This window comes from Trichosurus vulpecula, chromosome 3 (genome assembly GCF_011100635.1).
Source record: "Trichosurus vulpecula isolate mTriVul1 chromosome 3, mTriVul1.pri, whole genome shotgun sequence".
NCBI classification, from domain to species: Eukaryota; Metazoa; Chordata; class Mammalia; order Diprotodontia; family Phalangeridae; genus Trichosurus; species Trichosurus vulpecula.
This window is the reverse complement of record NC_050575.1, coordinates 233,022,370-233,048,406: the sequence shown is the minus strand read 5'-3', so window position 1 is coordinate 233,048,406 and position 26,037 is coordinate 233,022,370. Positions and strand designations below refer to the sequence as shown.

The following is a 26,037-nucleotide window of genomic DNA, read 5'->3' as shown; positions in this document are numbered from 1 at the left end:
AGCTATTACCAAATTGAGGGACATTTCTTCAGTTTCCAGTTTTTTGCCACCACAAAAAGAGATGCTATAAATATTTTTGTACATATAGGAATTTTTCCTCCTGTGATCTCTTTGTGACATAGGCCTAGCAGTTGATAGCTGGATGAAAGGGGATATCAACATTACCTTTTCTTTATTATTTTTTGCTACATTTTAAGCCCTAAACTGTCTCTGCCCCTCCCTTCCTCCCCATCCCACACTAGAGAAGGGCACCATTTGATACCTGTGTGTGTGTACATATATATAGAACCATACTATGCATACTTACATTTATCAGTTCTTTGGAAGTTGATAGTATATTCCTTCATGGGTCCTTTGTAGTTGATTTGAATATTCATAATACTCATAATAGATCAGTCATTCACAGTTATTCTTTGAACAATACAGCTGTTACTATATCCAACATTCTCTTGGTTCTGCTCATTTCACTTATTTCATGCAAGCATTTTCATGTTTTTCTAAAATCAACCTGCTCATCATTTCTTATAGCACAGTAGTATTCCGTCACAATCATATACCACATTACCTTTTAATTACTATTCTGATCATTTAAATAGCTCCAAAACCACCAATTAATTTATCAGTCCACTTCTCTCCATCTCTGCTATTCCATACTTGGCTAAATTGCTGATATATAATATGTAGAACATTCCCCTGATCTAGCAATCTAAGAACCTTGCCTAAATTAAATTAGGTTAAATCTGAGAAGACTAAATGCTCACAAGCCATCTCTTTAATAATACATTCTAGAATTTTGCCAGGAATCTAAATGAACATCACTGGCTGCTTATATAAAGACTCTATCTTCTTTTCTCTTATAAAAATCAGGTTAATATTTTCACATTTCAGTCTTAGCCATGAAGCTCTTATATTCTCCCTAACTTTTTCAGAATAAACCATACCTACAAGTTATTGAAAGTGATCCTGATAAATACAGTCTATACCCTAAAAGGTATCTTATTATCTTTTTTATTTTTCCAAAGGTACTACCCTTCCCATCGTCCCTCACTTTTCAATGTTTGTATTTTTTTTTAATCTAGCCCTAGCACCATCTTAGGTACACTCCCTTCCTTTCATGGATGTACTGAATTTAATATTTTGGAGTTCAGTCTCTGCCCCACCCCCACTCTCACTTGTCCTTTAAGTAAACTAATTTATATATTATAATAAATGATGCTTTATTCCTATTTTTGTCTTTATTTCTGTCATCTAAAATTATCTGAAAAAATTTATATATCTTTCAAATTTTATATGCTGTACAGTAAAAAGAACATAAGATTTAGGGTCAAAGGAACCCTAATTCAAATCCCAGCTCTGCTGCATGTGTAACTTGAGGCAATCACTTGACCTTCCGAGATTATTTCCTCACCTGTAAAATGAGGGGGAGGGAATAAATGGTCTCTGCTTTCTCACTCTAAATCTATATTTCCTCATGTGTTTGTTTTCAAGGAGGGACATAAATGTGTAGTATAAGTATTAATATATGAGATTAAAAACTGATAGGAAAACTGGAAAGCAGCTCAGCAGAAATTAAGTTAAGGACTAGCAGTGGCTATTTCATTTAATCTGACAAGTCCACGAATCTTGAAATACTGTCCACAGAAGGCTCAGAAAGAACAGCACATGACAACAAAAATTGGCTGAAAATAGGGACCAAGTTAAAAGATAGCTTATGAAAAAGACAACATTTAAACCCAAAATATTAAACCTCCTATGTTTACAATACCAAACAAAACCAAGTGATTTTCAGAAATAATCATCCTGGGTCATTGCACGGTCCTTTATCAGCAAGGAGGATTCTAGTAATAAATGGAAAAAAACTGGTTTGTTATAAACATATCATATATTCTGTTCACTGTTGTCCTTTAAAGTAGTATCCTTGGGAGGCTATCTACTTATTTCAAGTATGCTTACGCTTTTAAGTGTTTCTGGAAATGTCTCCTTCGGAAATATCTTCAGAACCAGTTTCCCAAACAAGAATTTTGGTTTTTGGGACAGCTAGGTGGTACAGCGATAAGAGCACCAGCTCCAGAGTCAGGGGCACCTGAGTTCAAATCCAGCCTCAGACGCCTGACACACTTATTAGCTGTGTGACCTTGGGCAAGTTGCTTAACCCCAATTGCCCTGCCTCCCCCCCCTCCAAAAAAATAATAATGAAAGAATTTTGGTTTTATCATTTTATAGCCACATTTGTCTTTTAAACACAAAATAAGATTGTCCAGCTTGTTCACCTACTTTACTAATTAGATTTGACACCTAGTGATTTTTGGCAAAAAAAAAAAATCAAATACACTCTTGAAAGGATGAAGATTTGCCTTAATTTTTAATATTTCAAAGAAAGTGCTGCAAACTCCAAAGAAAATTCCAAAATAGAATCATAGAACTTAAAGCAATTTTAAGCAATGCCAGCATTATTGGAACAAGTATATAACCTCTCAAGGCAATTAACTGTTTCTTTTCTTTTTTCAATCAATTATTTTTCAATTAACAATTATTTATTCTCCCCACTTCCCAAAGCCTTCAGGAAAAAACAAAACCTCTGACAAATATGGTTAATCAAGCAAAACAAATTCTCACAACAGTTATATACAAAAATGTATATCTCATCTAACAAAATGAGTCCACTACCTCTGTCAGGAGGTATGTATCATTATTTATTATTAATACCCTGGAATGGTTGATCTCAAAGAAACTAACTTGAAAGGGGATAACACTCATTTAGATAAAATTGTGATAAAGGTTTTTAAAGTTAGTCATATTACTTTAGTAACTACTCTTAGTATATCTAAGCCATGTTTAACAATATAAAAACGTATATTCACATTGTCTTATCTGATCACTACAATAATTCTGTGTGAAACGCATGAGTTTTTTCTCATTATATGTTTCTTAATGCAAGAAAGTGGATAAAATCATTTTATGAAAGATTTTCAACAAGAACTAATACAAAAAAATGTTTTCTGCTTTCTGATAAACACTCAGCCAGAAAAATTCCATTAGCTAGAACACAAATTAATTAGCATTCTAGCTTAACAAGAGTTTACTATATTTCAATTTAGTCATACATACACTGGATGTTATATTACTGGGTATTAGTCTTCAGAGAGAAAAAATAAAACTGCCTAAATAGTTTACTTGGGGTACTAAAGGGTGAAGAATAGCAGATGGAAGTTTCTTTAGACTTTTGTGAAAATAAAATAATGTACAGCAGTTAAAGAATCAAAATATTTGATAGTATTTCCCTAAGCTTTAGAGGGAACCATAACCAATTTTCATCAAATTTAATTAGATATAATCATTCACTGACTAGAAATGATATTCACATGTTCATTAAGCAGTATTTTGTGCATAAGCCTATGTTATATACTATAATGGGTACACCACATTCGTTATGGCAACAAAATCAAAAAGCTCTTTTTAAATGTCTACTGATGTCATCTTTTTTTTCTTTTCCAAATGAAATTATTTGTTCTGATTCATTTTGACTATTAAAACAGCTATGAAGTAGATTCCTCTGTCTTCCAAAGAAGAAATCTATTTACAATTTGCTATTCTAAATAAGAATGACTATAAAAGAATTGTATCTCAAGTTTCACAATAGGTCTGTAGGCACTCAGTAAATGTCTACTAAATCCAAGTGAAGGCCAAACAAAGGTTTCTAATAAAAGATTTTTAAAATTAGCAAAATTAGTCCTTTTCTAAGATGCCTCACTAGAAAACTTCATTTCTATGTTAACCATGTGATAAGTATTCATTAGTTCCAATATATACTCTTATTTTTAATTCAATATGCTATAATGGTAGTTTAGATTTGAAAATCTTTCCCACTCATTAATAGGCCATGTGACCTGCTTACATCACAGGAAGCCTAAGTCACATGTGGTGGGAGGGGCTTCCTGACCAGGAAAGGAAAGTGTGTCACAGGAAATGCTCAGAGGGAGAGCAGTTAGAACTGAGGGAAGAAGCAGACATGTGCTGTGCTGTGAGTTTGTTGGTGGCAAGGCCCCAGCAAGGGGCAGGAACGTTATGGAATGGAGTGGTTCTCGGCTATGATATTGTGTATTGAATTCTTTGCTGCTGTGACAGATTTGGTTTATTGTTTTGGGATCTGGTTCTTTGGTGTCTGAATAAATGGTTTACTTCTACCTTCTATATGGAGAGTCTCTTATATTTTGTGACACAGAACCAGATAGGCATATTGACAATTATCATCTATGTTGTGTTTATTGCCTTGCTAATATGTATGGTCACGTAGTAAGAGAGATAACTAATGGATAGCTTGCTCTATTGGTATTAACATGATTTCAAAAGAGCTAGAGGAAGAGAATGTTGAATACCACCAATTCCCATCAACCAAGGTGAACTTGTGGGAATAAATGGACAATAGTCACATAAATCAAGGAACCAGCATGGATGTGATATAATCCACATCACCGGAAGGAATACCCATAAGTAAGAACACATATCTAGTGATGCACTGGAGAATCACACAAATGACTAATATTGAGCCTACAGTCCACTAAAATCTCCCATTCTTTTTCAAACATCTATATACTTAAGTCTATCCCATTTTGCTCTCATGACACCACCTTTTTTTAACCCAAGAGTAAGACTTTTATATTTATCCCTATTCAATTGGGCCTTATTAAATTCAACCTAACATTCAATCCAGTTGATATCTTTTTGGATCCTGTGATATAATAAATCAGCTATCTTCCCTAGCTTTGTGGCCATCAGATAATCTGATAAGCAAACCATCTATACTTATATCCAAGCTACCAATAAAATTGTTAAACACAGGGCCAATCACAGATTCCTTCTAAGCTGACATTAAACCAGTAATGATTACTATTTTGGTTCTGGAGAATCAATAATGATTTGTTATGTTCCTATTATATAACAAACAGTTTGAAGGTACAGAGAATAAAAAGAAAAAAAAGAAAATATCTCTGCTATCAAAGAGCTTACACCCACCAGAAGACAATATGTACGTATAAAAACAAAGAAATACAAGGTATTTAAAGAGAGAAGCATTAGGAATTGGAGTGTTAAGAAAAGGCATCATGTAAAAAGTGATGCTTGAGCTGCGTTTTGAAGAAAGTAAGGGATTCTGAGGCAGAGGTGAGGAGAGAGTGCATTTCAGACTTGAGGAGATGGCCAGTGATGGTCCTAATCTTAATTTCTACTAAACTGTTTTCCCGTAAGTTCTCAAGAATAAAGGTTTTCCCCAACCAGAATATTTTCGGGTTCATTTAAAACTGGGTTGCTATGTTCAAATGCTTTTGGGTCTTGCCTAACCCAGTTTCTCAGGTCTACTTTTCTATTTTTTTAACACGTCAAATAATTTTCATAATTTGTTGTTGTTGTGGTTGTTGTTTTTCAGTTGTTTTCAGTTGTATCCAACTCTTTGTGACCCCATTTGGAGTATTCCTGGAAAAGATAACTACAGTAGTTTGCCATTTCCTTCTCCATTTCAGACACAAACAGGGTTAAGTCACTTGGCCAGGGTCACTAAGCTACTAAGCATCTGAGGCCAGATCTGAATTCAGGAAGAGTCTTCCTGACTCCAGGTCCAGCATTCTATCCATTGTGCCACCTAGTTGCCCCTTTTATGATTACTGTTTTATAAAATAATTTGAAATCAGGCAATTAACTTCCTCTAATTATCTTAACAATGTGGCAATTAGATACAAAGCCTCAAATATACTCAATACTTTCCCAAATCCCTTAACCTCTTCTGCCCTCTGAATCCACCAGGGGGCTGAATGGAGAACTAAACTCAAAACCTTCTTTTATAAAGGGCAGACCCTAGATTTTACAGCTGACTCCACTTTCCACCTGCAGCTCTGCATGGTCTCAACTCTGTAGTACAAGATGCTCTCACACTGGGTACCCCAAGGTGACCCTATTTTCCAGCTTCCACTTGTGCACTATCTTTCCCCATTAGATTGTTAGTTCCTTGAGATCAGGGGCTGTCTTTTTTTTTATTTGTATCTTTAGCGCTCAGTACAGTACCTAGAACATAGTAGGAGCTTAATAAATATTTACTGAATTAAATTGAGACACCAATGGAGCAGGTGGTATCAGTTATTCTTTGTTCTTGCCACATGGCTGCCCACTTGCCTACCTTCTTTTCCAGTCATAGAACTCCCTGATAGCATCTTTTGTACTGCTTCAATTATTAATACAAAAAAGTCCTATTAGTACAAAATTCCTATTCTAATCCTGCCTTATGAGGCTGCAGTGACTTTGGGTTCTCAAAGACTATGTCAGTAAAAAAAATGAATTCTGGCAGGTTTTACTAAACTAGAAAGGCTTTCAGTATGGATCCAATTTTCAACTTCAATTGTGTCTGCTATCCAATAATTAGCCTAGTTAAATATAGAGAAGGTTATCACAAGAAGGCTAATGATCAGTGATATACTTTACTTTGGCCTTGGCTATCAATAAAAAATAAATAAATATAAAATGTTCCTTGGTTTTCTGATTACATTTCTAAGTGAATTTCTACAGAGGATACACACAAAAACCATGAACAAGAACTGCACAGGATGATAAGCTGTAAAAGGGCTATATATGATCTGCACCACACTAATGTGAACACAGATCCATATAAATATCCATACAAATTTAACTTCTGACCATCAGGATAACAGAACATTTGAATGAGGTATAAAAGGAACACTTTGGAATCTCCAACTGACAGAGATTTTCAAGAAAACAGACAACTATCTATACTGTATGTGTTGATCAGTCTGGAAACAGAGATGATATAATCACTATAGGATTTTATAAGGTCAAAGAAGTATATTTCAGAGCTAGGTGACCTTAGAAATTATCAGAGCCAACACCTTCTCATCTTACAGATGAGACTAAGGTGATCTAGAGAGGTTAAGCTAATTGCCTAAGGCTACACAGCTAATTAGCTGCAGGGCCTAAATATGACTTCTGATTCCACGGCTCTATGTCCTTATTTAGGAATCAAATTACAATCCATGAAATAAAAATGCCAACTCTAAAGACAAATATACAATTTAACTCAAAACTTCTAATAAATTAAAAATGATGTACTTCCAAAAACAGAAAATTTTACAGACCAATATTCTTGATGAATACTGAAGCTAAATGCTAAGCTGAATGCCAAATATAACAGTGGAGAAGAAAAAGAAATGAGAAAATAAATAGGCACAGGCAAAGAAGAAACAAAATTATTGCTCTCTGCATATACCAGTTTACTTAGAAAACCTATAGAATCAACCCTCCCTAAGCAGTAGGATGTCATGGAAAGAGCACTGGCTTTGGGGTCAGAGGTTTTGTTGTTCAGTCATTTTTCAGTTGTGTCAGACTCTTTGTGACCCCATTTAGGGTTTTCTTGGCTTCTCCAGCTCATTCTACAGATGAGAAAACTGAGGCAAAGAAGGTTAAGCGACTTGCCCAGGGTAACATAGCTGGTAAGTGAGGGCAGATTTGAAATCAGGAAGGTGAGTCTTCCTAACTCTAGGGCCAGAACCCTATTCCCGGCATCACCTAGCTGCCCTGATGGAATGACTTAATTCTGAGATACTTAAAACTTCTGGGAAAATTGGATAGCAGTCAACAACAACAAATGGCACAAATTAATTTTAGAACAACTCACACACTATATACCATGATTAGCTCCAAATGGACACATAATCTAGATATCAATGGTCACATAATTGGAGGAGCAAGTTGAAAGAGCAAAGAAGAAACTACCTTTCAGCTCTACGGATGGGAGTTCATGAATAAACAAGTGACAGAGATCACGAAAGATAAAATGGACAAATTCAAATATATAAAATTTAAAAGTTTCTGCACAAAAAAATCAAATGCAGTAAAATTTTGAAGGGAAACAGGTAACTGGAAAAAAAAATCTCTGTTAACAAATTTTTCTGATAAGGGTCTCGTATCCAAAAATAAAAGGAATCATACAACTTATAAGACAAAGAGCCATTTCCCCCCATGGATAAATGGTCAAAGGATATGAATAGGCAGTTTTTAAAGAAAGAAATCCAAGCTATCAAAAACAATGTGGAAAAAAAGCTCAAAATCACTAATAATTGTAGAAATATAAATTAAAGCAACTTTGAGGTTCCATATAACAACCATCGGAGTGGCAAAGATGACAAAAAAGAAAATGATAAATGTTGGAAGGGCTATCAAAAACAAGTATACTGGTACTCTGTTGGCTGAGCTGTGAATTGATCTAATCACTCTGCAAAGCAATATGCCCAGAAAATAACCAAATTGTGCATTCCGTTTTGTTCTAGCTACATCACTACTACTAGGCCTACACCCCCAAAAGAAATCAACAAAAATGGAAAAGTATCTATATTTATAAAAAGATTTATTGCAGCTCTTTTTGAAGTAGCCAAAAACTGGAAACTAAGGCAGGGTACCCCAATGGGAAATGACTAAATAAATTGCAGTATATTAATGTAATAGAATATTAGTGAATATGATAAAATGGACCATTTCAGAGGAAACTGGGAATGCTTTTGTGAACTGAAGCAGAAAACAAACAGGACCAAAAGAACAATTTATACAATGATGACAACATTATAGGGAGAAAAAAACCGAAAAGACTTTCAGATTCTGATCGCAGCAATAATAAACCTTGAGTCCAAAAGAATGAAGATGAAACAAACCATTTCAGTCCTAATAGAAGTGATGAATTTAAAATGCAGAAAGAGATACTCACTTTCATACATGACTTATGTGGGAATTTGTTTTGCTGGACAACATAGCCACATATTGAGGAACTTTTGGGGGTTTTTTGCTGTTTTTTCATTTGGTCACTTGAGTGAGGGGGAATAGTGAGAGGGACATATTTTAAAAATAGTTGTTATTTGAAAAATAAAAATAACAAACTATTTTTAAATGAAAATACAGAATTTATATTTTCAATTAAATGAACAATCTAAGAAAAGATTCTGCTTCTTTGTCTTACCTCATTTCTTTCATCCACATCCTTGCATTTTTCTAGAAATGCTCTCAGGCCAGGAATATTTTCCTCTTCCACATAAGTCAGCAGACTATCACTCAAAAGGTTCGCCATCTTCACAGAAAAGCTTCAGTTAGCTGTATTTCAGTGCCTATTTAAAAAAATTAAAGTATATTTAAAAACATAACTAGAAAGCAAAAACAAAAAAGACATTAAAAGTCATCTACAAATCCATGCCTTCTAAAGACGTCATTTTAAATCAGTCTTTTTTTACTTATTGTCAACAAACTATGGTGAAAAGTTCTTTAGTAGAAATCTTAGAATTCAGTCACTAATTTCATATTTCTTTCTAGATTTCCAAATGTATAATTCTGTTTTTAGTCCTTCCCAGAGCAGCCCAGTTTCTGACCACAACACAAATCCTACAAATGATCTTATATTTATTTACCATCATCACCAAAGTCTTTTGTTACTAATTAATCAAAACTCTAACTCTACAGGAAAAGCCATAAGATGAAGATGAAATGAAAATCTATGTAAAGCTCTTTACACAACTTAAAGCAATCATTATCACATGGTATATGAACAAATGGAACATTTAGGGTTTTAACCGTCATTTCTTAACACATATCACAGAACAGCGGCTTAGAACACTCTAATAAATCTTTGCATTGCTCATTTAAGAAAACTTTCTCTCTCCTTGCTATCCTCTGGAATTCTGAATTCAGTTGGGCATATCTCTCCCTTCTCCTTTATCTTTCACTTTCCTTCTTTCATCAATTAATTGTAAAGCTTCATCAGACAGCCATTGTGCTTTCTTCCTCTTCTTTGGAATGATTTTTGTTGTTGCCTCCTGTACAACACTGCAAACCTCTGTGCATAGTTCTTCAGGCACTCTAACTACCAGATCTAACCCTTAAATCCATTCATCACCTCCACTTTATATTCATAAGGGATGTTATTTAGGTCATACCTATATTGTGTGATAGTTTTCCCTACTTTCTTCAATCTAAGTCTGAATCTTGCAATAAGAAGCTCATGATCTCAGCCACAGACAGCTCTAGGTCATGTTTCTCCACCTCTGACTGCAAAGTATATAATCAATCTGATTTCTATATTGACCATCTGGCAACGTCCATGTGTAGAAGTAGCCTTTTGGGTTGTTAAAAAAGAGTAGTTATCTTGACAAAACTCTATTAATAGTCTCTGCCCTGCTTCATTGTGTATGCCAAGTCCAATCCAGCCTGCTATTCCAATTATCTTTTGATTTCCTACATTAGCATTCCTATCCTTTATGATGAATGTGACATCTTTTATGGTGTTATTTCTAAAAGATGTTCTAGGTCTTCATAGACTTGACCAACTTTGGCCTCTTTGGTATCAGTAGTTGGAGCATAGATTTGTATTACTGTGATGTTGAACGGTTTCCTTTGGAATCCAACAGATATCATCCAGTCATTTTTGAGATTAAACCCGACAGTTTTATTGACTATGAGAGCTATTCTATTTCTTCTAAGGGATTCTTGCCCACTGTAGTATATGTGAAGAGCACCTGAATTAAATTCACTCATTCACATCCATTTAAGTTCACTGATAACTAATATATTGATGTTTAATCTTTCCGTCTCCTGTTTAACCACATTCAGCTTTCTTTGATTCACAGACCTTACATTCCAGGTTCTTTTGCAATATCAATCTTTACAGCACTCGAATTTCCTTTCATCACCAGATACCTCTACAGCTGAGCTTCCCTTCAGATTTATCCTAGCCACCACTTCATTAGTACTGAAACTATGTGTAGTTGAACTCCACTCTTCCCCAGCAGAGCTTTGGACACCTTCCAACAGTGTCCATGGAGTTTCCTTGGCAAAGATACTAAAGTGATTTGCCATTTCCTTCTCCAGTGGATCATTGGTAGGGATCAAATGGTGAGGATTTAACAGAAGCAGAAATGATTAAGAAGTGGCAAGAAAACACAAAAGAACTATATAAGAAAGATTTAACATCACTGATACTTACAATGGTGCGGTTACTGATCTAGAGTCAGACATCTTGGAGAATGAAGTCAAGTGGGCCTAGGAAGCATTGGTAACAATAAGGCTGGTAGAGGTGATGGAATTCCAGCCGAGCTATTTGAAATCCTAAAAGATGATGCTATTAAAGAGCTGCACTCAATATGCCAGCAGATTTGATAATCTCAAAGAGTGGCCGCTGGATTTGAAAGATCAGTTTACAACACAATCCTTAAGAAGGGCAATGAGAAGGAACACTCAAATTACTGAACAATTGCACTCATTTCACACACCAGCAAGGTTATACTTGATTCCTCAAGAAAGTCTTCAGCAATATGTAAACTGAAAATTATCAGAACAGCAGGCCGGTTTTCAAAAAGGCAGAGGAACTAGCCACCAAATTGCCAACATTCACTGGATTATGGAGAAAGCAAGGCAGTTCCAGAAAAACATCTACTTTTGCTTCATTGACTACACTAAAACTTTTTGACTTTGTAGATCACAACAAAATGTAGCAAATCCTCAAAGAGATGGGAGTCCAGATCATTTTACTTGTCTCCTGAGGAACCTACATATGCAGGCCAAGAAGCAAAAGTTAGAATCAAACATGGAATAACTGGCTGACTTAAGATTGAAAAAGGAATATAACAGGGTTTTATATTGGCACCTTATTTATTTAATTTATATGCAGAGTACATCATGCAAAATGCCAAGCTGGATGAACCAAAAGATGCAATTAAGGCTGCCAGGAGAAATAATCTCAGATATGCAGAGGATACCAATCTGATGGCAGAAAATGAAGAAGAATTAAGAAACCTCTTGGTGAAATTAAAAGAGTAGAGTATAAAAGCCAACTTGAAGCTAACATCCAAAAAACCAAGAACTTAGCAAATGAACCCATCACTACCCAGAAAATAGAGGGAGAAGAAATGGAAACTGTAAGTATTATATTCTTGAGCTCAAAGATCATTGCCGACAGCAACTGAAGCCCTGAAATTAAAAGTTGCTTGCTCCTTGGAAGGAAAGTTATGGCAAATCTGAACAGAATACCAAAGAGCAGAAACATCATCTTGTTGACAAAGGTCCATATAGTCAAAGATAGGGTTCCAGTACCGATGTCTAGCTGTGAGAGTTGGTCTATAAGAAAAGCCGAGGGCCAAAGAATCAACACTTTCAAACTGTGGTGCTAGAGAAGACTTTTGGGAGTCCCTTGCACAGCAAGAAGATCAAATAAGTCAAACACTCAAAGGAATTAATTAAGGCTATTCATTGGAAAGTCAAATACTGAAAATGAAGCTTAAATACTTTGGCCACATAATGAGTAGATGGGACTCACTGGAGAAAACTCTCATGTTGGGAAAGATCAAAAGCAAAAGGAAAGAGGAACAGCAGGGGTTGAGATGTATAGACAGTGTCATGACAAAAACAACAAACATGAACTTGGACAGACTTTGAGAGATAACGGAGGACAGAAAGGCTTGTCGTGTTATGGTCCATGGGGTCACAAAGACTCAGTCATAACTAAACGACTGAACAAAACCAAAAATAAATCTTTTGTCTCTGTATAATATTAAGAGTATGAATTGATTATTTTTCACTTTAGAATTCATTTACATAGGCCAAGAACTGGAAATCGAAGGGATGCCCATCAGTTGAGGAATGGCTGCACAAGTTGTGGTATATGAATGTAATGGAATACTATTGTGCTATAAGAAATGATGAGCAGGTGGACTTTGGGAAAACCTGGAAAGACATATGAACTGATGCTGCGTGAAGTGAGCAGAACCAGGAGAACATTGTACACAGTAACAGCCACAGTGTTCGAGGATTGATTTTGATAGAATTAACCCTTCTCAGCAATGCAAGGACCTAAAACTTTTCCAAAGGACTCATGATGGAAAATGCCATCCATATCCAGAGAAAAAACTATGGAGTTGGAATGCAGAGTGAAGCAGACTCTTTACTCTTTTATTTTGTTTTGTTTTCTTTCTCAAGGTTTCTCTTCTATGCAACATAACTAATGTGAAAATGTGTTTAATAGGAATGTATGTGTAGGGCCCATACTGGATTGCATGCTGTCTTGGGGAGGGAGGGGGAGAAAATTTAAAACTTATGGAAATGAATGTTGAAAATTGAAAATGAATTCATTCACATACAGGCTTTAAAAAATGTTAAAAGTTTATTTGACTAGAGTCCCCTCCATTTATTATGCTAAGCTGTATTTTCTTGCAGGAAAAACTTGTTGGTGTAGCCAATGCCAAATGTGTAATTATTCACATAGCTGTTTTCTCTTTTCTTGAAGGATGATATATTGCTGTTCTGACAGTCAGCTTAATTATATATAACACAAAGATTATACATTATATAATTATGTAATATATCATATGTGATCACATATGCACACAATACAATTAGGCTGACTATATTTAGGGGGGTGGTCCAGAAAGAACAGACTCATTCTATTATCTGGCATTAATACTCAAAGCCTTTCCAAAATGGTAGAACCTCCTGAAATTCACGTTCTACTGGCTTAGTCTTCAATAATCCAGTCTCACCTGGGTGACATAATGTTTTTGCATAATATATTATTATATACTGTTTATGTTTTATACACACACACATATATACATATATATGTGTGTGTGTATACATATATATATATATATATAAATAATTAAGCTGACTATATATCTGCAAAATTTTCCACAGTCTTAATCTAATGGAAATAGGGCAACAAAGAAGAAAAACATGAAAAAGCTAATAATAACAAATCATTTTCACCATCAAGAGGCACCACCCTTGGGCTCTAATTCATAGTCCTAGATCTGGTTCTAAGAAAAGTAGAACTGTCACTAAAAATATGAGAGATGAGAAGAGTAACTGGATGAGACACATTCACATCTACAACAGGCAGCACAAATGGACAATGAGATGGGCCTAGAGTGGAACAGGATCAAAGTATGCTGGATTGCCTTTATTGTTGTTCAGTCTTTCAGTCATAATATCCTACTTTTGTGGCCCTGTGGGCCAGAGCATGTCAATACTGTCCATGGGGTTTTCTTGGCAAGGACACTGGAGTGGTTTGCCATTTCCTTCTCCAGTGAATTTTGGCAAACAGAGGTTAAGTGATTAGCTCAGGGTCACATAGCTAGTAAGTATCTGAGACCATATTTGAACTCAGGTCTTTCCTGACTCCAGACCAGGCACTCTATCCACTGAGCCACCTAGCTGCCTCTGGATTGTCTTTAGGAAACCACAAAGCTCCTTTAGTGACACAATGCTCTTCCCAAGAAGAATAACACATCTTTCTAATATCAGCATTCTATCAGTGATGCTGTAAGGCAGCAAAACATGATATACAGCACTCTCCAAAGAAACGGAAGTGAGTATCACAGAGAAGACAAGGGAGGAACATGGTGAGGTTGAGCAGGTAGAACATACAATCAGTAGGGAACTTTTAAGAACAAGAATAAAAGATAGTCAGCAAGGTGGCACAGTGGAGAAAATGAATGGGCCTGGAGTCACAAAGATCTGAATTCAAATGCTGCCAAAGGCACTAGCTGCGTGACCTAGGGCAAGACAGTTAACTGCTGTCTGCCTCAATTTCCTCAACTGTAAAATAGAATAATAATAGCATCAACCTCCCAGGATTACTGTGAAAGTGCTTTGCAAACCTTAAAGTGATGGATAGATGCTACCCATGCTTATCGCCTTCATTAAAATGTCATTAAGATGATAGGAATGATAAGGGCTGGTCCTATTGCATCAAGAGAAAATGAGGAAGGTCTCTATCACACTGGGCTGACCTCTGTGAAGAATTATGGGAGAACATGAACAATAGCTTCACAGGATGAACAGATACATGGGCTGTGACCTCCAACAGCCAAATTGATGAGATCACAAATCCATGTGAATAGCAAGAACTGACAGACCATTCTCACAAACACTGCTATGGGTCACTTGTAACAAAAGCTTTATATATTTTCTTGAATAATGGAAATAAAAACTCAAGACTGTGGACTTTTTTTCACATAAGCTGCAGGATCTTTTTTGTTATCACGGAAAATAATAACGGCAGGACCAACAGCTTAAGACGCTTCAGGAGAAGCATGGTCAAACTGAGTACAACTGAGATCTCTCTTTGTCTAGTTCAATTCCTTCATTTGGCTGGTATTGAGAACCACAGAATCACGTAATTTTACAGCTGGAAAAGGCCATTTAATTCCATTCTCAAAAAAGGAATCTCCACTACAAACATATCCAACAAATCTCCAAACATTGTTAGAATTCCTCATTTTGACTCTACTTCAGATACCACATCTTGCCTCTAGCCCTTTGAGCTTCCCTACTTAATTCCCTGATTCTTGATCTTCAATTGATAAAAACGGAAATCAGATTCAAACTTCCTACGCAAACTTCTCAGCCTCCAATCTCCTTCCCTCCCCCTTCACTAAACATTCTTGTTACATACATTTTCAACAATGAAGCTTGAAGTGGCAATTGCTTTTTTTTGTAACAAATTCATTACAAAATTTAAAATCCCACATCTTGCTACTTATTCCCCCCAGAACCACCAAATCAAAAAAATGAAAATTTCCTTATTGCAGTAAGTTTGTGCTTTTTTTTTTTTTTTTTTGCTTTTTGGCAGGGCAATTGGGGTTAAGTTACTTGCCCAAGGTCACACAGCTGGTATATGTGTCAAGTGTCTGAGGCCGGATTTGAACTCATGTCCTCCTGACTCCAGGGTCAGTTCTCTACTCACTGCACCACCTAGCTGCCCCCAGTTTGTGCTTTTTAAATGAGTAAACCACCTATGTTGGAACTCTCTAACATATCTTCCTTCCCTGTGAAACTTATCATTGTGAAATTTCATTATTCTAAAAGACTGAATCTGCCTGGTCCTCACATCTCATTAGCATACTCTTCCCTCTGACTGGACCCTCTGATGGAGGGAAGGGCAACGGCCTCCAGGGCCTCTACTTAAAGAGGGGACTCAGCAGTTTTTACCTCCACTTCTCATGAACCTCATTGATTCTGTACTTCTCTGAACCTCTCTAACACAACCCTCTATCGGGTACCTTCTTTGCCAACCTCCTTTTTAGCTAGTTTTTTTGTGTTATTTTCTCCTATTAGCTTATAAGCTCTCTGAGGGCAGGCCTTGCCTTTGCTTTTATTTGTATCCCCAGCACTTGGCACAATGCCTGGCACAAGGTAGGAGCTTAACGAATGTTTACTGACTGACTAAAATAAAAATTAGCCATGTTTAACCTACCATTTGACAAGGCTGAAGCAAAAAATCTTTGGGAAGAGAATAAACAAGGGCTCATGCTTTATAATGGTCTCATATATTTATATAGCTTTAAGCTATAAGCACTACAAGCACTGTACTTGGCATGGCTTTGTGAAGCAGAGAATACGTTAGAAGTATTACTATCTTCATTTTACCAGAGAAGTGGCCAAAGTCACAAAGCTAGAAAGTCTCAGAGCTTGAACTGAACTGAACTCCTGATTCCAAGTCCAACATGCTTAAGCTGGTAACTTTGTGAAACACTGCCTCACCTTAAATCCAATTCGCTCACAAGTCATCACCTTCATGATGTCATCGGTCCTCTTCAAAACAAAGGACAAACAACAACATCCCACCATGCACTATGTCTTGGACCAGGGTTATCTATGTGTTTTTCATTCAATAGTGGGCCACATGACCAGAAATATGTGTTACCTGAATTAGATCTTTACTTTTAGTTTCAATTACATTTCGTGACTCAAACCCGCTAGCATAAAATCTAACATATACAACCATAGGGGTACACAGATGCTTAAATTCTACTTGCTTACTAATTCGTATATGCTGGCTAATTAGGTATGAATTTTTGTGGCTAAAAATTTTGGACAAGCTTAATTTGACCTAAAGGCCACACACTAGCTACCTAGAACCTTAGGCAATCATAGGATCACATTTTATAGGTAGAAGGAACTTCAAAAGTCAGCTAGTTCACTCCTTCATTTCACAAGAGGGAACTGAAGCCAGATAAGTGAAGTTACTTGCCCAAGGTTTCATAGACTGCCAATCAGTGGTACAGTCAAAATTCAAACCCAAATCCTCCGACTCTAAATCCACAATTAATTGCTCTCTAAACTATTCTTTCGAAAAGGATTTTCCATCCACACAATCCTGAGACAGTACCTTCAATTCTACCTATCTCCAAGACAAACTTTTTAATTCCTATGTGTTAATTAGCATACAGAAGCTGACGTGTAAATATTTTTACCAAAATTGCAGTATTTATGTTATTTGTACAAACACCTAGCTAACTAAATCTAGGATAAATATGCTTGTATGTAGGATCTACAGATTAAGAGTTCAAACGGACCTCAGAGGTCATCTAATAATAAAAACAGCTACCATTTCTATTGTGCTTACTCTGGGTCAGGCTCTACAGCTATTATCTCATTTGATCCTCATGACAACACTGGAAGGTAGGCGCTCTTACTATTCCTATTTTATAGATGAGAATTGAGACAAACAGTTATTCAGTGAGGGTCCCAAAGTTAGTAAGTGTCTGAGGCTGCATCTGAACTCGTCTTACTGACTCCAAGAGGCGCTGCGCTCTGTCCACTGTGCCACCAGCTGCCCCTAAATCAGTACAACTTTTCATTTTCTCACACACCAAAGTCCTACTTATACAATGGGAAATTGAGGTTCAGGGAGGTCACATGACCTGCTCAAGGTCAAAGAGCAGTTATTGGCAGAGCATCAGGTGGAGCCTTTATAGTGCGGAACACAGAATTTATCAGTCAGAGATTTATCAGTAAGTAAAATGGTTAAGCATTATTGTTCCAGTTTTCCAGGATTTTTCATGATTTCACGATGTCCTTCCAGCTTGAAATTATGTTGTTCCATTTATTTCTCTAGTAGAATCACAGAATTGTCAAGAAACAGAAATTTTTATAACTTAAGTCCTGCCATAGGGTCAGTAAATAGTACCTAAAGACAAACATGCTTAACCCAATGATCTAAATAACTTACACTGATACAGAGAATTGATCACCAGAGGATGACTTAGCTGTAGCAGTTGATAAAGACAAGACAAGACAAATGCAATTCGATAAACATTTAATAAGTACCTACTATGTGCAAGGCACAGGTCCTTTTAAAAAAGTACTCCCATAGTTTGGTTTTTGTCTGGCTTTCTTAAGGGGGTCAGGGGAAGGAAAGGAAAAAATTCACAGCTGAAATTAAAATAAAACTGAATTTGAAAGACTGTTTAAATTTTTAAAATAAAAAAATAAGGAAAGAAAGAAACTTAGGGATTCTACAAGGAAGAGTAAAAGGGTAAGGGTGAGGAAGGGTCTTATCCAAATGTACAGAGGAAGGAAATGGAGTATTAAGTATCAGAAAAAGCCAGCAGGTCAGTTTGACTAGGACAGAAAATATGCAAAGAAAATTTAATATAAAACAAAGTTGAATACGGAAAAAATTACTTCAGTATTACAGCTTACAAAGCATTTTCACACACATTATCTCACTGATACAATAAACCTGTCAGCAAGGCAAAAATTATAATATTCAAGTTTTTAAAATGAAGTAACTAAGTTTGAGAGACATTGAAGTGTTGTCCAAGACTCCACAATATTGAGTAAGAAACAAGAAACTGAGTCTTTTGGCTCCTAGTCTGTGGCTTTTTCCATGTCTCTCCAAATACAGATCTGTTCTGAACCAAGAAGGCATTTCTTGTAAATTATAAACTACTTATCTGAATGGGCCTGAGCATCCAAGCCAGTGCTAAAGACTGAGAGAATCTTTCTGCCCAGAATTAACCAGTGAGTCTTTAGAGGTCACAGCTTTCCCTGTTAGTCCATTTACTATTCCTACATAAAAGTGGCACTAAAGCTCTAAGGCAGTGTCACTAAATCTCTATCTCAAGAGCTAAGTGCTGTAACAAAGGCATAGTTTAGTAGTAAAAAAAAAAAAAAGCCCACCGAATACATATAAAAAAAAAACCACGAGCAATAACGTACCACCTACCTACCAAGGTGGCTGTGAGAATCAGAGATAATGCTCGAAAACTTTTTTTTTTTGTAACCCTGATGGACTATATTAATGAAAGTTATTTGCATTCACTTTTGAAAAGGATAGCATTGAAAGTCTGATTTGATAAAATTTAGCTATTTATAAATGTGTGTTACAAACCTGGAAAGGGTCTGAGAGATCACCTAGTCCAGGTATTCTTAATGGGAGGTCCATGAAGTTGTTTTTCAAATATTTTAATAACTATTTCAACATAACTGGTTCCCTTTGTAGTCTTTTGTATTTTATTTTATATTGTATTTATATTTTATATTAAATATATATTCATATTTATTTTATAAAATATATTTTTGTATTTTTATTTTATATATATTTATTTTATACAATATTTTATAGTTTATTTTATATTATATAAAACATTATTATTCTCAGAATAATCTATGTTACTTCACCAAACTGCCAAAGGGTCTAAGACACACAGACAGACACAGACACACACGCGCACAAAAGTTAATAAAAACCAAGCCTCATTTAGTGGAACATCCTCATTTTACAATTCACATTTTACATTATTTCCACACCAAGAATATGAAGCCCTCTAAAAAGAATTTTTTCTTAAAATTCACCACACAAAGGAACTTAAGAAAAAGACTCTTACTGTTTGGTCTGAAAGGCATTAAAGAACACTGCCACGATGGGGCAGTCTGGTGTAGCAGAAAGAATTCAGGATTTAGAGTCAAATAATCTAAGGCTCAAATCCAGAACGTGAACGATGCTAAATAAGTCACTTCAATTTGACTGGCATTTATAGCAGGACTTCACCCATGGGGGTTCTGGAGCCAGCTCGAACTAGTTCAAGTTGATTGTTAGATTTTCAGTATGAGCAGTTACATCCTGGAAACCCAATGCTACAAATCAGGGCTTAATGTATTGTTTGTTTGCCGGTACATTTTTTTTCTTGAGAGTCAGCAGTTAAACATTTCCCAGGATACCTCTAACTTCATTTTTCTGAGCCTTAGTAAAAGGATTAGATCATCTTCAAGATCCTTTATCTAGTTCTAAATTCTGTAATTTGAGCTCCCAGATTTTAAAATGATTGGCTGAATGTCATCGAGTTCAATTCTGCAAAGGTGCTTGTAATAATAGTGTGTATATGAATAGAGAGACACACATACATACATACACACATACAGTATTTAGCCAAATATTTAAAAATTTGTGTTACAAAACTGGAAAGGGTGTAAAAGATCATCTAGGGCTCTTCAGCTGAGGGCCAGTGGGTCTTCAGGGAGTGTGTGCATGTGTGAATGTATGTGTACGTATATGTGTACATACATGCATACACACATATAATTTTTGATGCTTTATCACTTTGTCTTTGTGTCTGACTCTTCTCGACTCCATCTGAGGTCTTCGTAGCAGAGATACTGGAGTGGTTCCACATTTCCTTCTCCAATTCATTTTACTGGTAAGGAGACAGGCAAAAGACATCAAGTGACTTGCCCAGGATCCCACCGCTACCGCCTGAGACCAGATCTGAATTCGTGAAGATGAGTCTCTCCAATTCCAAGGCCAACGCTCTGTCCACCGTGCCACCTAGCTGCCCCTGGGCACTACCGTACATCCCAAAGCCTCGTGCAAAGAGGAGGACAAAGGACTCGAGAGGCAAAAGACCCGGGTACATTCGGTTTCTGACGTTTGCGGGCCACGTCGTTACTTGCCTCAACCTCAGATTCCTCGTCTACAAAACAGTCCTGATCGATCAACTTGCGTCGTCTCCCTCCTCCCTCACACGGCTGTGCTTCAGAGAACTTTATATTTTAGGGACGGAAGTACCTTAGAAGCTAAATCTCTTTACAGTTGGGGAAACTAAGGCCCGCCTGCCCAAGGTCACACGGAATGGTAAGCGGCAGAGGCTGGCTCTGAACCTTAAAATAAAACTAAAGGGAAAAACCCTAAAGGAAAGGGCTACAGAAACAAGCAAGGTTATCAAGGAACCGCAAGGGTGGGAAGAGGCACGAGAGACCGCTTTCATCTCCGAAGTCCCGGCCCCAGAGAGGAGCAGCCCAGCCCCGCCCCCCACCTGGAAGGAACTGAAGCGGAGAAAAAACACCGTGGCGGCTGCGGCAGCCCCACCCTAAAGCGCACCGCCACCTTTTGTTTATCAGCCTCCGCGGAGACCCTCCGGGGGCCGGGGGCAGGCACGGGGCTGTGCAAAGCTCGTACTGGGAGACACACGTACACGCACCGCACATCATGTTTTTAGATCGGCGTGTGTGCACAAATGCACACACACGCGCGTACTGAGCCATCGCTTCTGTCTCTCCCACACGTTCACGGCTTCAGTGTTCAGCTGCAGACACCTGGGAGCCCATTCCGTTCAATTTCCTCACCTCAGACGAGAAAAATGTAACCCTACACTCACACACCCCCTCCCGCTAGCTCCATCCTCTAAACACACACACCACACACACCGCTAGCTCCCTATGAACACACCCACACACCTCTGTGCACACAACACACCCACCTAGCTCCCTCTATGAACACACACACACGCCCCGCTAGATCCCTCCGGTGCACGCGCGCGCACACACCCACCCTGGCTCCCTCCCGTGAACACAAACAGCTCTCCTCTGTGCGCACAACACACCCTGCTGTCTCCCTCCCTGAACATACACACCACACACACCGCTAGCTCACTCCTATGAACGCACCCACACACCTCGCTAGCTCCCTTCTCTGAACACACACCCCTCGCTAAACCCCTCCTCTACGAACACACACATGCACCGCTAGCTCCCTCCATGAACACACGAACACACCCACACACCTCACTAGCTCCCTAAGTGAATACACACGCACGCACACACACCCCGCTAGATCCTCCTGAACACACACACGCCGCCAGCTCACTCGTGCGCGCGCACACACGCACACACACAATCGCGCCCCGCTCGCTCCCTCCCGTGTCCACACTCACGCACACACAGACTCTCCCTCCCTCCCGGCCCCGCCGGCGCCACCAGCCGCCCCTCCCTGCTCCCCACAAAGCCGCTGCCACCGCCCTAAGGAGCGAACGTCCCGCTCCCCGGCCCCGCCGTCCACCACTCACCGTCTGGAAGCCCGGCTGGGGCCTCTTTCTGGCCCCCGCGGAGGAGCCCTCTATACGACCGGCGCTGTCAGACTGAAAAGGAGACTCCGAGCCGCCGTCTACCGCTCAGCCCGAGCGGCCATTTTCCTCCTTCTCCCTCAAACTGACAGATCACGTGCCGCCACGGGGGAAAAAGGAGGGGCGTCTGAGGAGAGGGCCGGGCCAGGAGGGGGTGGGGACAGAAAGGAGGGAGAAGGAGGCTGCGGGACAGGGAGGGAGAGGGGGAGAGGGGGAGGAGGAGGAGAAGGGTAGGGAGGAGGAGAGGGGAGGGAGGAAGAGGAGTAGGGGAAGGGGAGGGACGGAGAGGGGGAGGAGGAAAAGGAGGAGAGGGGAGGGAAGGGCAAGGGGGAATAAAAAGAAGGGAGGGGAGGGGGGAGGGAAGCGGGGAGGAGGAGGAAAGGAAGGAAGAAAGTAGGAAGGGGGAGGAGGGGAGGGGAGAAAGAGGGAGGAAAGGAGGGAGAGGGGAGGGGAAGCAAGGATATACGGGTCACCAAATACCAGTTCTTCCCAGATGTAATGGGAAGTGGATTTGGAGGCAGAAGGCAGAGGCTAAAGACCTAACGCTTGACATTGATCATGTGACCTGACCTCATCATTTGACTCCTCATCTGTAAAATTATAGAGTTGAGGATATCCAAAAGTGAACTGCCCTGGGCAGTAGTAAATTGCCTAACATTGGCATTCTCCAAGTAGATATTGGGTGAACACTTGTAAAAGTTGTTGTAGAGGAGATTGCTGATAAAGGTATGTTTTGAAGTAGGTGACCAAGATTCTTTGCAATTCGAAGTAATAAACATTTATTAAGGGCCTACTACATGCAGGGCACTGAAGATAGAAGAAGAAAAAAACTAAGTGTAATACAAAACGGGGTATGCTTTCCCAACCATACAACCTAAGTGGAAAGGGTAGGAATCCACAGTGATCAGACATAGGGGGTACATGGGACCCGGGTGCATGTATGGAGGTGCACACATGTAAGTAACACAACTCTGCAGAGATGCAATTCACACCCTTGCAACAGGATCTTGCATCTGGTGAGGTATTTGCACTGCTTTCTCTGGGCACACCCCACGTGGGGCAGTTCGTGCAGCGTCCTGCCTCTCCCTCTCCCTGTCTCCAGGGCTCCTCTGCCATCCAATGATCTTGTCACTCTTCTGGTCTCACTCGTATTGGGTAATGCTGCTCGCCACAAACCCTGGGCTCCGTCCCTTCAGGGAGGCCTGCTAGTGCCAATCTGCTAGGGTGTTCTAGGAACACAAAATAACAAAAGTACTCTTTACTATCTCTATGCTGATGATTCTTACATCCGTCTTTCCTGCTCCAGTCTCTCTGCTGACCTCCAATCTCGCACCTCCAGCTGCCTTTCAGACGTCTCAAACTGTATGTCCAATAGACACCTTAAACTCAGTATGTCCAAAACAGAACTCATCATCTTTCACCCTAAACCCTCCCCCCTCCTACCTTCCCTGTTAGTGTGGAGGGCAATGCCATCCTCTCAGTACCTCAGGCTTGCACCCTAGGAGTCCTCGCTGTCTCTAACCCCCTACATCAAGCTATTGCCAAGGCCCCTTTCACCTCTGTAACGTCTTCCAAATATTCCCCCTCCTCTTCTTTGACACTGCCTCGCTTCTAGTGCAGGCCATCACCACCTCACACCTCAATTACTGCAACGGCCTCCTAATGGGTCTGTCCACCTCAAGCCTTTTTCTAGTATCCATTCCCCATTCAGCCCTAAAGTGATTTTCCTAAAGCACAGGGTCCAGTCTTGTCAACCCCCACCCCCCACTCAATAAACTCCCCTGGCTACTTATTGCCTCCAGGAACAAATACAAAATGCCTTATTTGCCATTCAAAGTCCTTTGTAATCTAGGCCCTTCCTACCTTTCCAGTCTTATACTTTACTCCCCAACATGTACTCAGATCCGGTGACACTTGGCCTGATTGTTCAACAAACAAGACACTCTGTTGCTCATTCTCTATGGACACCCCATGTGCCTAGAATGCTCTCCTTTCTCCACTAAAACTGCTGACCTCTCTGGCTTCTTGTAAGTCCCGATTAAAATCCCACCTCCTCCAGGGTGCCTTACCTTTGTTAATTATTTCCTGTTTACCCTAGGTGTAGCTTGCTATATGTGTGTGTGTGTTGAATGTATGTATGTTAAATTTAACATATACATGTTATATATTTCAAACACACACACACATATATATACATATATGTATATATATGTTTGAATGTTGTCCCCTCATTATTGTAAGCTCCTTGTGTTTAGGACTTGAGGGTAGAGACTTTCTTTTGCCTCTTTTTGTATCCCCAGAGCTTAGCACGGTGTCTGGCACATAGCAGACATTTAATAAATATTGATTGATTGAAAATATAGATCATAAAAGCCAGGCAGGGTGCCCAACCTTTCCCACCCCTTAAGGTTGTCTTTTCTTATATTGTCTTGTCTTATATTTAGGCGACATATAAGTAACAACTGAATGGCTCAAGGAAAGGCTTCTTGGGGCACCGGCGCTGTGTTTTGAAGGAAGCTAGCAATTCTAAGAGGTGGGAACAAGAGAAGGGAATAAGCATTTATGTCGTGCCTACTCTATGCCAGGTACTGCGCTAAGTACTCTCCAAATATCTCATTTGATCCTCACAACAGCACTGTGAAGTAGGCATTATTTTTATCCCCATTTAACAATTGAGGAAAAGGAGGCAAACAGAGGGCAGGTGACTTGCCCAGAATCACAAAACCAGTCAGGTGTCCAAGGCTGGATTTGAACTCGGGTCTTTGTGACTCTAGGCCCAGTCCTCTTTCCGGTGCCCCACCTGTAGCTGCCTGGTGGAGATGAATGAGAACTCTATTCCACAGATAAAGGATCACTTTTGCATGGACACAGAAGAAGGAGATGGGACGTCCCTGATGCAGAGCAGCTAGCAGGACAGTTCGACTAGAATTGAGAGTACCTGAAGAAAGAAATCCAAAATAAGACAGCAGAGATTGGAAGAAGCCGTTCTGTGGAGGACTTTAAATGCCAAGCTGAGGATTTTTTATCCTTGTTGCTATAAGAAGTCACTGAAGATTTTTTGCTGTTCAACAGTTTTATCAATGACTTGGATAAAGCATAGATAACATAATTCTTACATTTACAGATGACACCAAGCTGGGAGAAATAACTGGCTATGAGATGTTGTTCAGTTCAGTTCAGTGTCCAACTCTTTTTAACGCCATTTAGGGTTTTCTTGGCAAAGATACTGAAGTGGTTTGCCATTTCCTTCTCTAGCTCCTTTTACAATTGGGGAAACTGAGGCAAACAGGGTTAAGGAACTTGCCCAGGATCACAGCTAATAAGTGTCTGAGCCTGGATTTGAACTCATGAAGACGAGTCTTCCTGTGGTAGCTGCCTAGTACAGTTGTTACAATGCTCAAGGGAGATAATGTATACAAAGTACTTTGTAAAGCTTAAAATTCATATATATAATATATATATGTATACATACATATGTATATACATATATATATATATATTCAGTTATTACCATACTGAGTATAGGATGCCAAGCACCTAGCAAAGTACCTTACACAGAGTAGATACTCCTTACTTCCATTCTTCAGAGATCCATGGTTTCTTTGGAGTGGGTGTTCTCCTGACTAATACAGATTGGAATTCTTCTTGACTTGACAGACTATCTTTTAACATTTTTACAGCCAAAAATATCATTACCATACAGATAACCTAGTAGCCCCCCTGAACTTAGCTACATGGGTCCTCAGCCAACATGCATGTTGTCATTTGGCCCATACTCAAAGCCTTTCTGGCTTGATAGTTCCTGACAGAACTTGGGCTCCAC

The 26,037-nt window shown here is 38.9% G+C and overlaps 1 protein-coding gene across 5 annotated transcripts in view; it reads right to left on the bottom strand.

The window, feature by feature from the left end:
- Positions 1–22,306, bottom strand: part of KIDINS220 (kinase D interacting substrate 220) — a 169,062-nt gene extending 146,756 nt beyond the window's left edge. For 3 of the 5 annotated variants that reach the window (XM_036748322.1, XM_036748323.1, XM_036748324.1), the window contains exons 1-2: positions 22,158–22,301; positions 9,008–9,152 (exon numbers count right to left, since the gene is read on the bottom strand). In XM_036748322.1, coding sequence (XP_036604217.1) covers positions 9,008–9,115 — 108 coding nt within the window. In that variant the 5' untranslated portion in view covers positions 9,116–9,152; positions 22,158–22,301. Of the gene's footprint in view, positions 1–9,007; positions 9,153–22,157 lie in introns of all 5 variants that reach the window. The other 2 variants (XM_036748326.1, XM_036748325.1) reach the window with 2 other exon arrangements.
- Between the last annotated feature and the right edge of the window lie 3,731 nt (positions 22,307–26,037).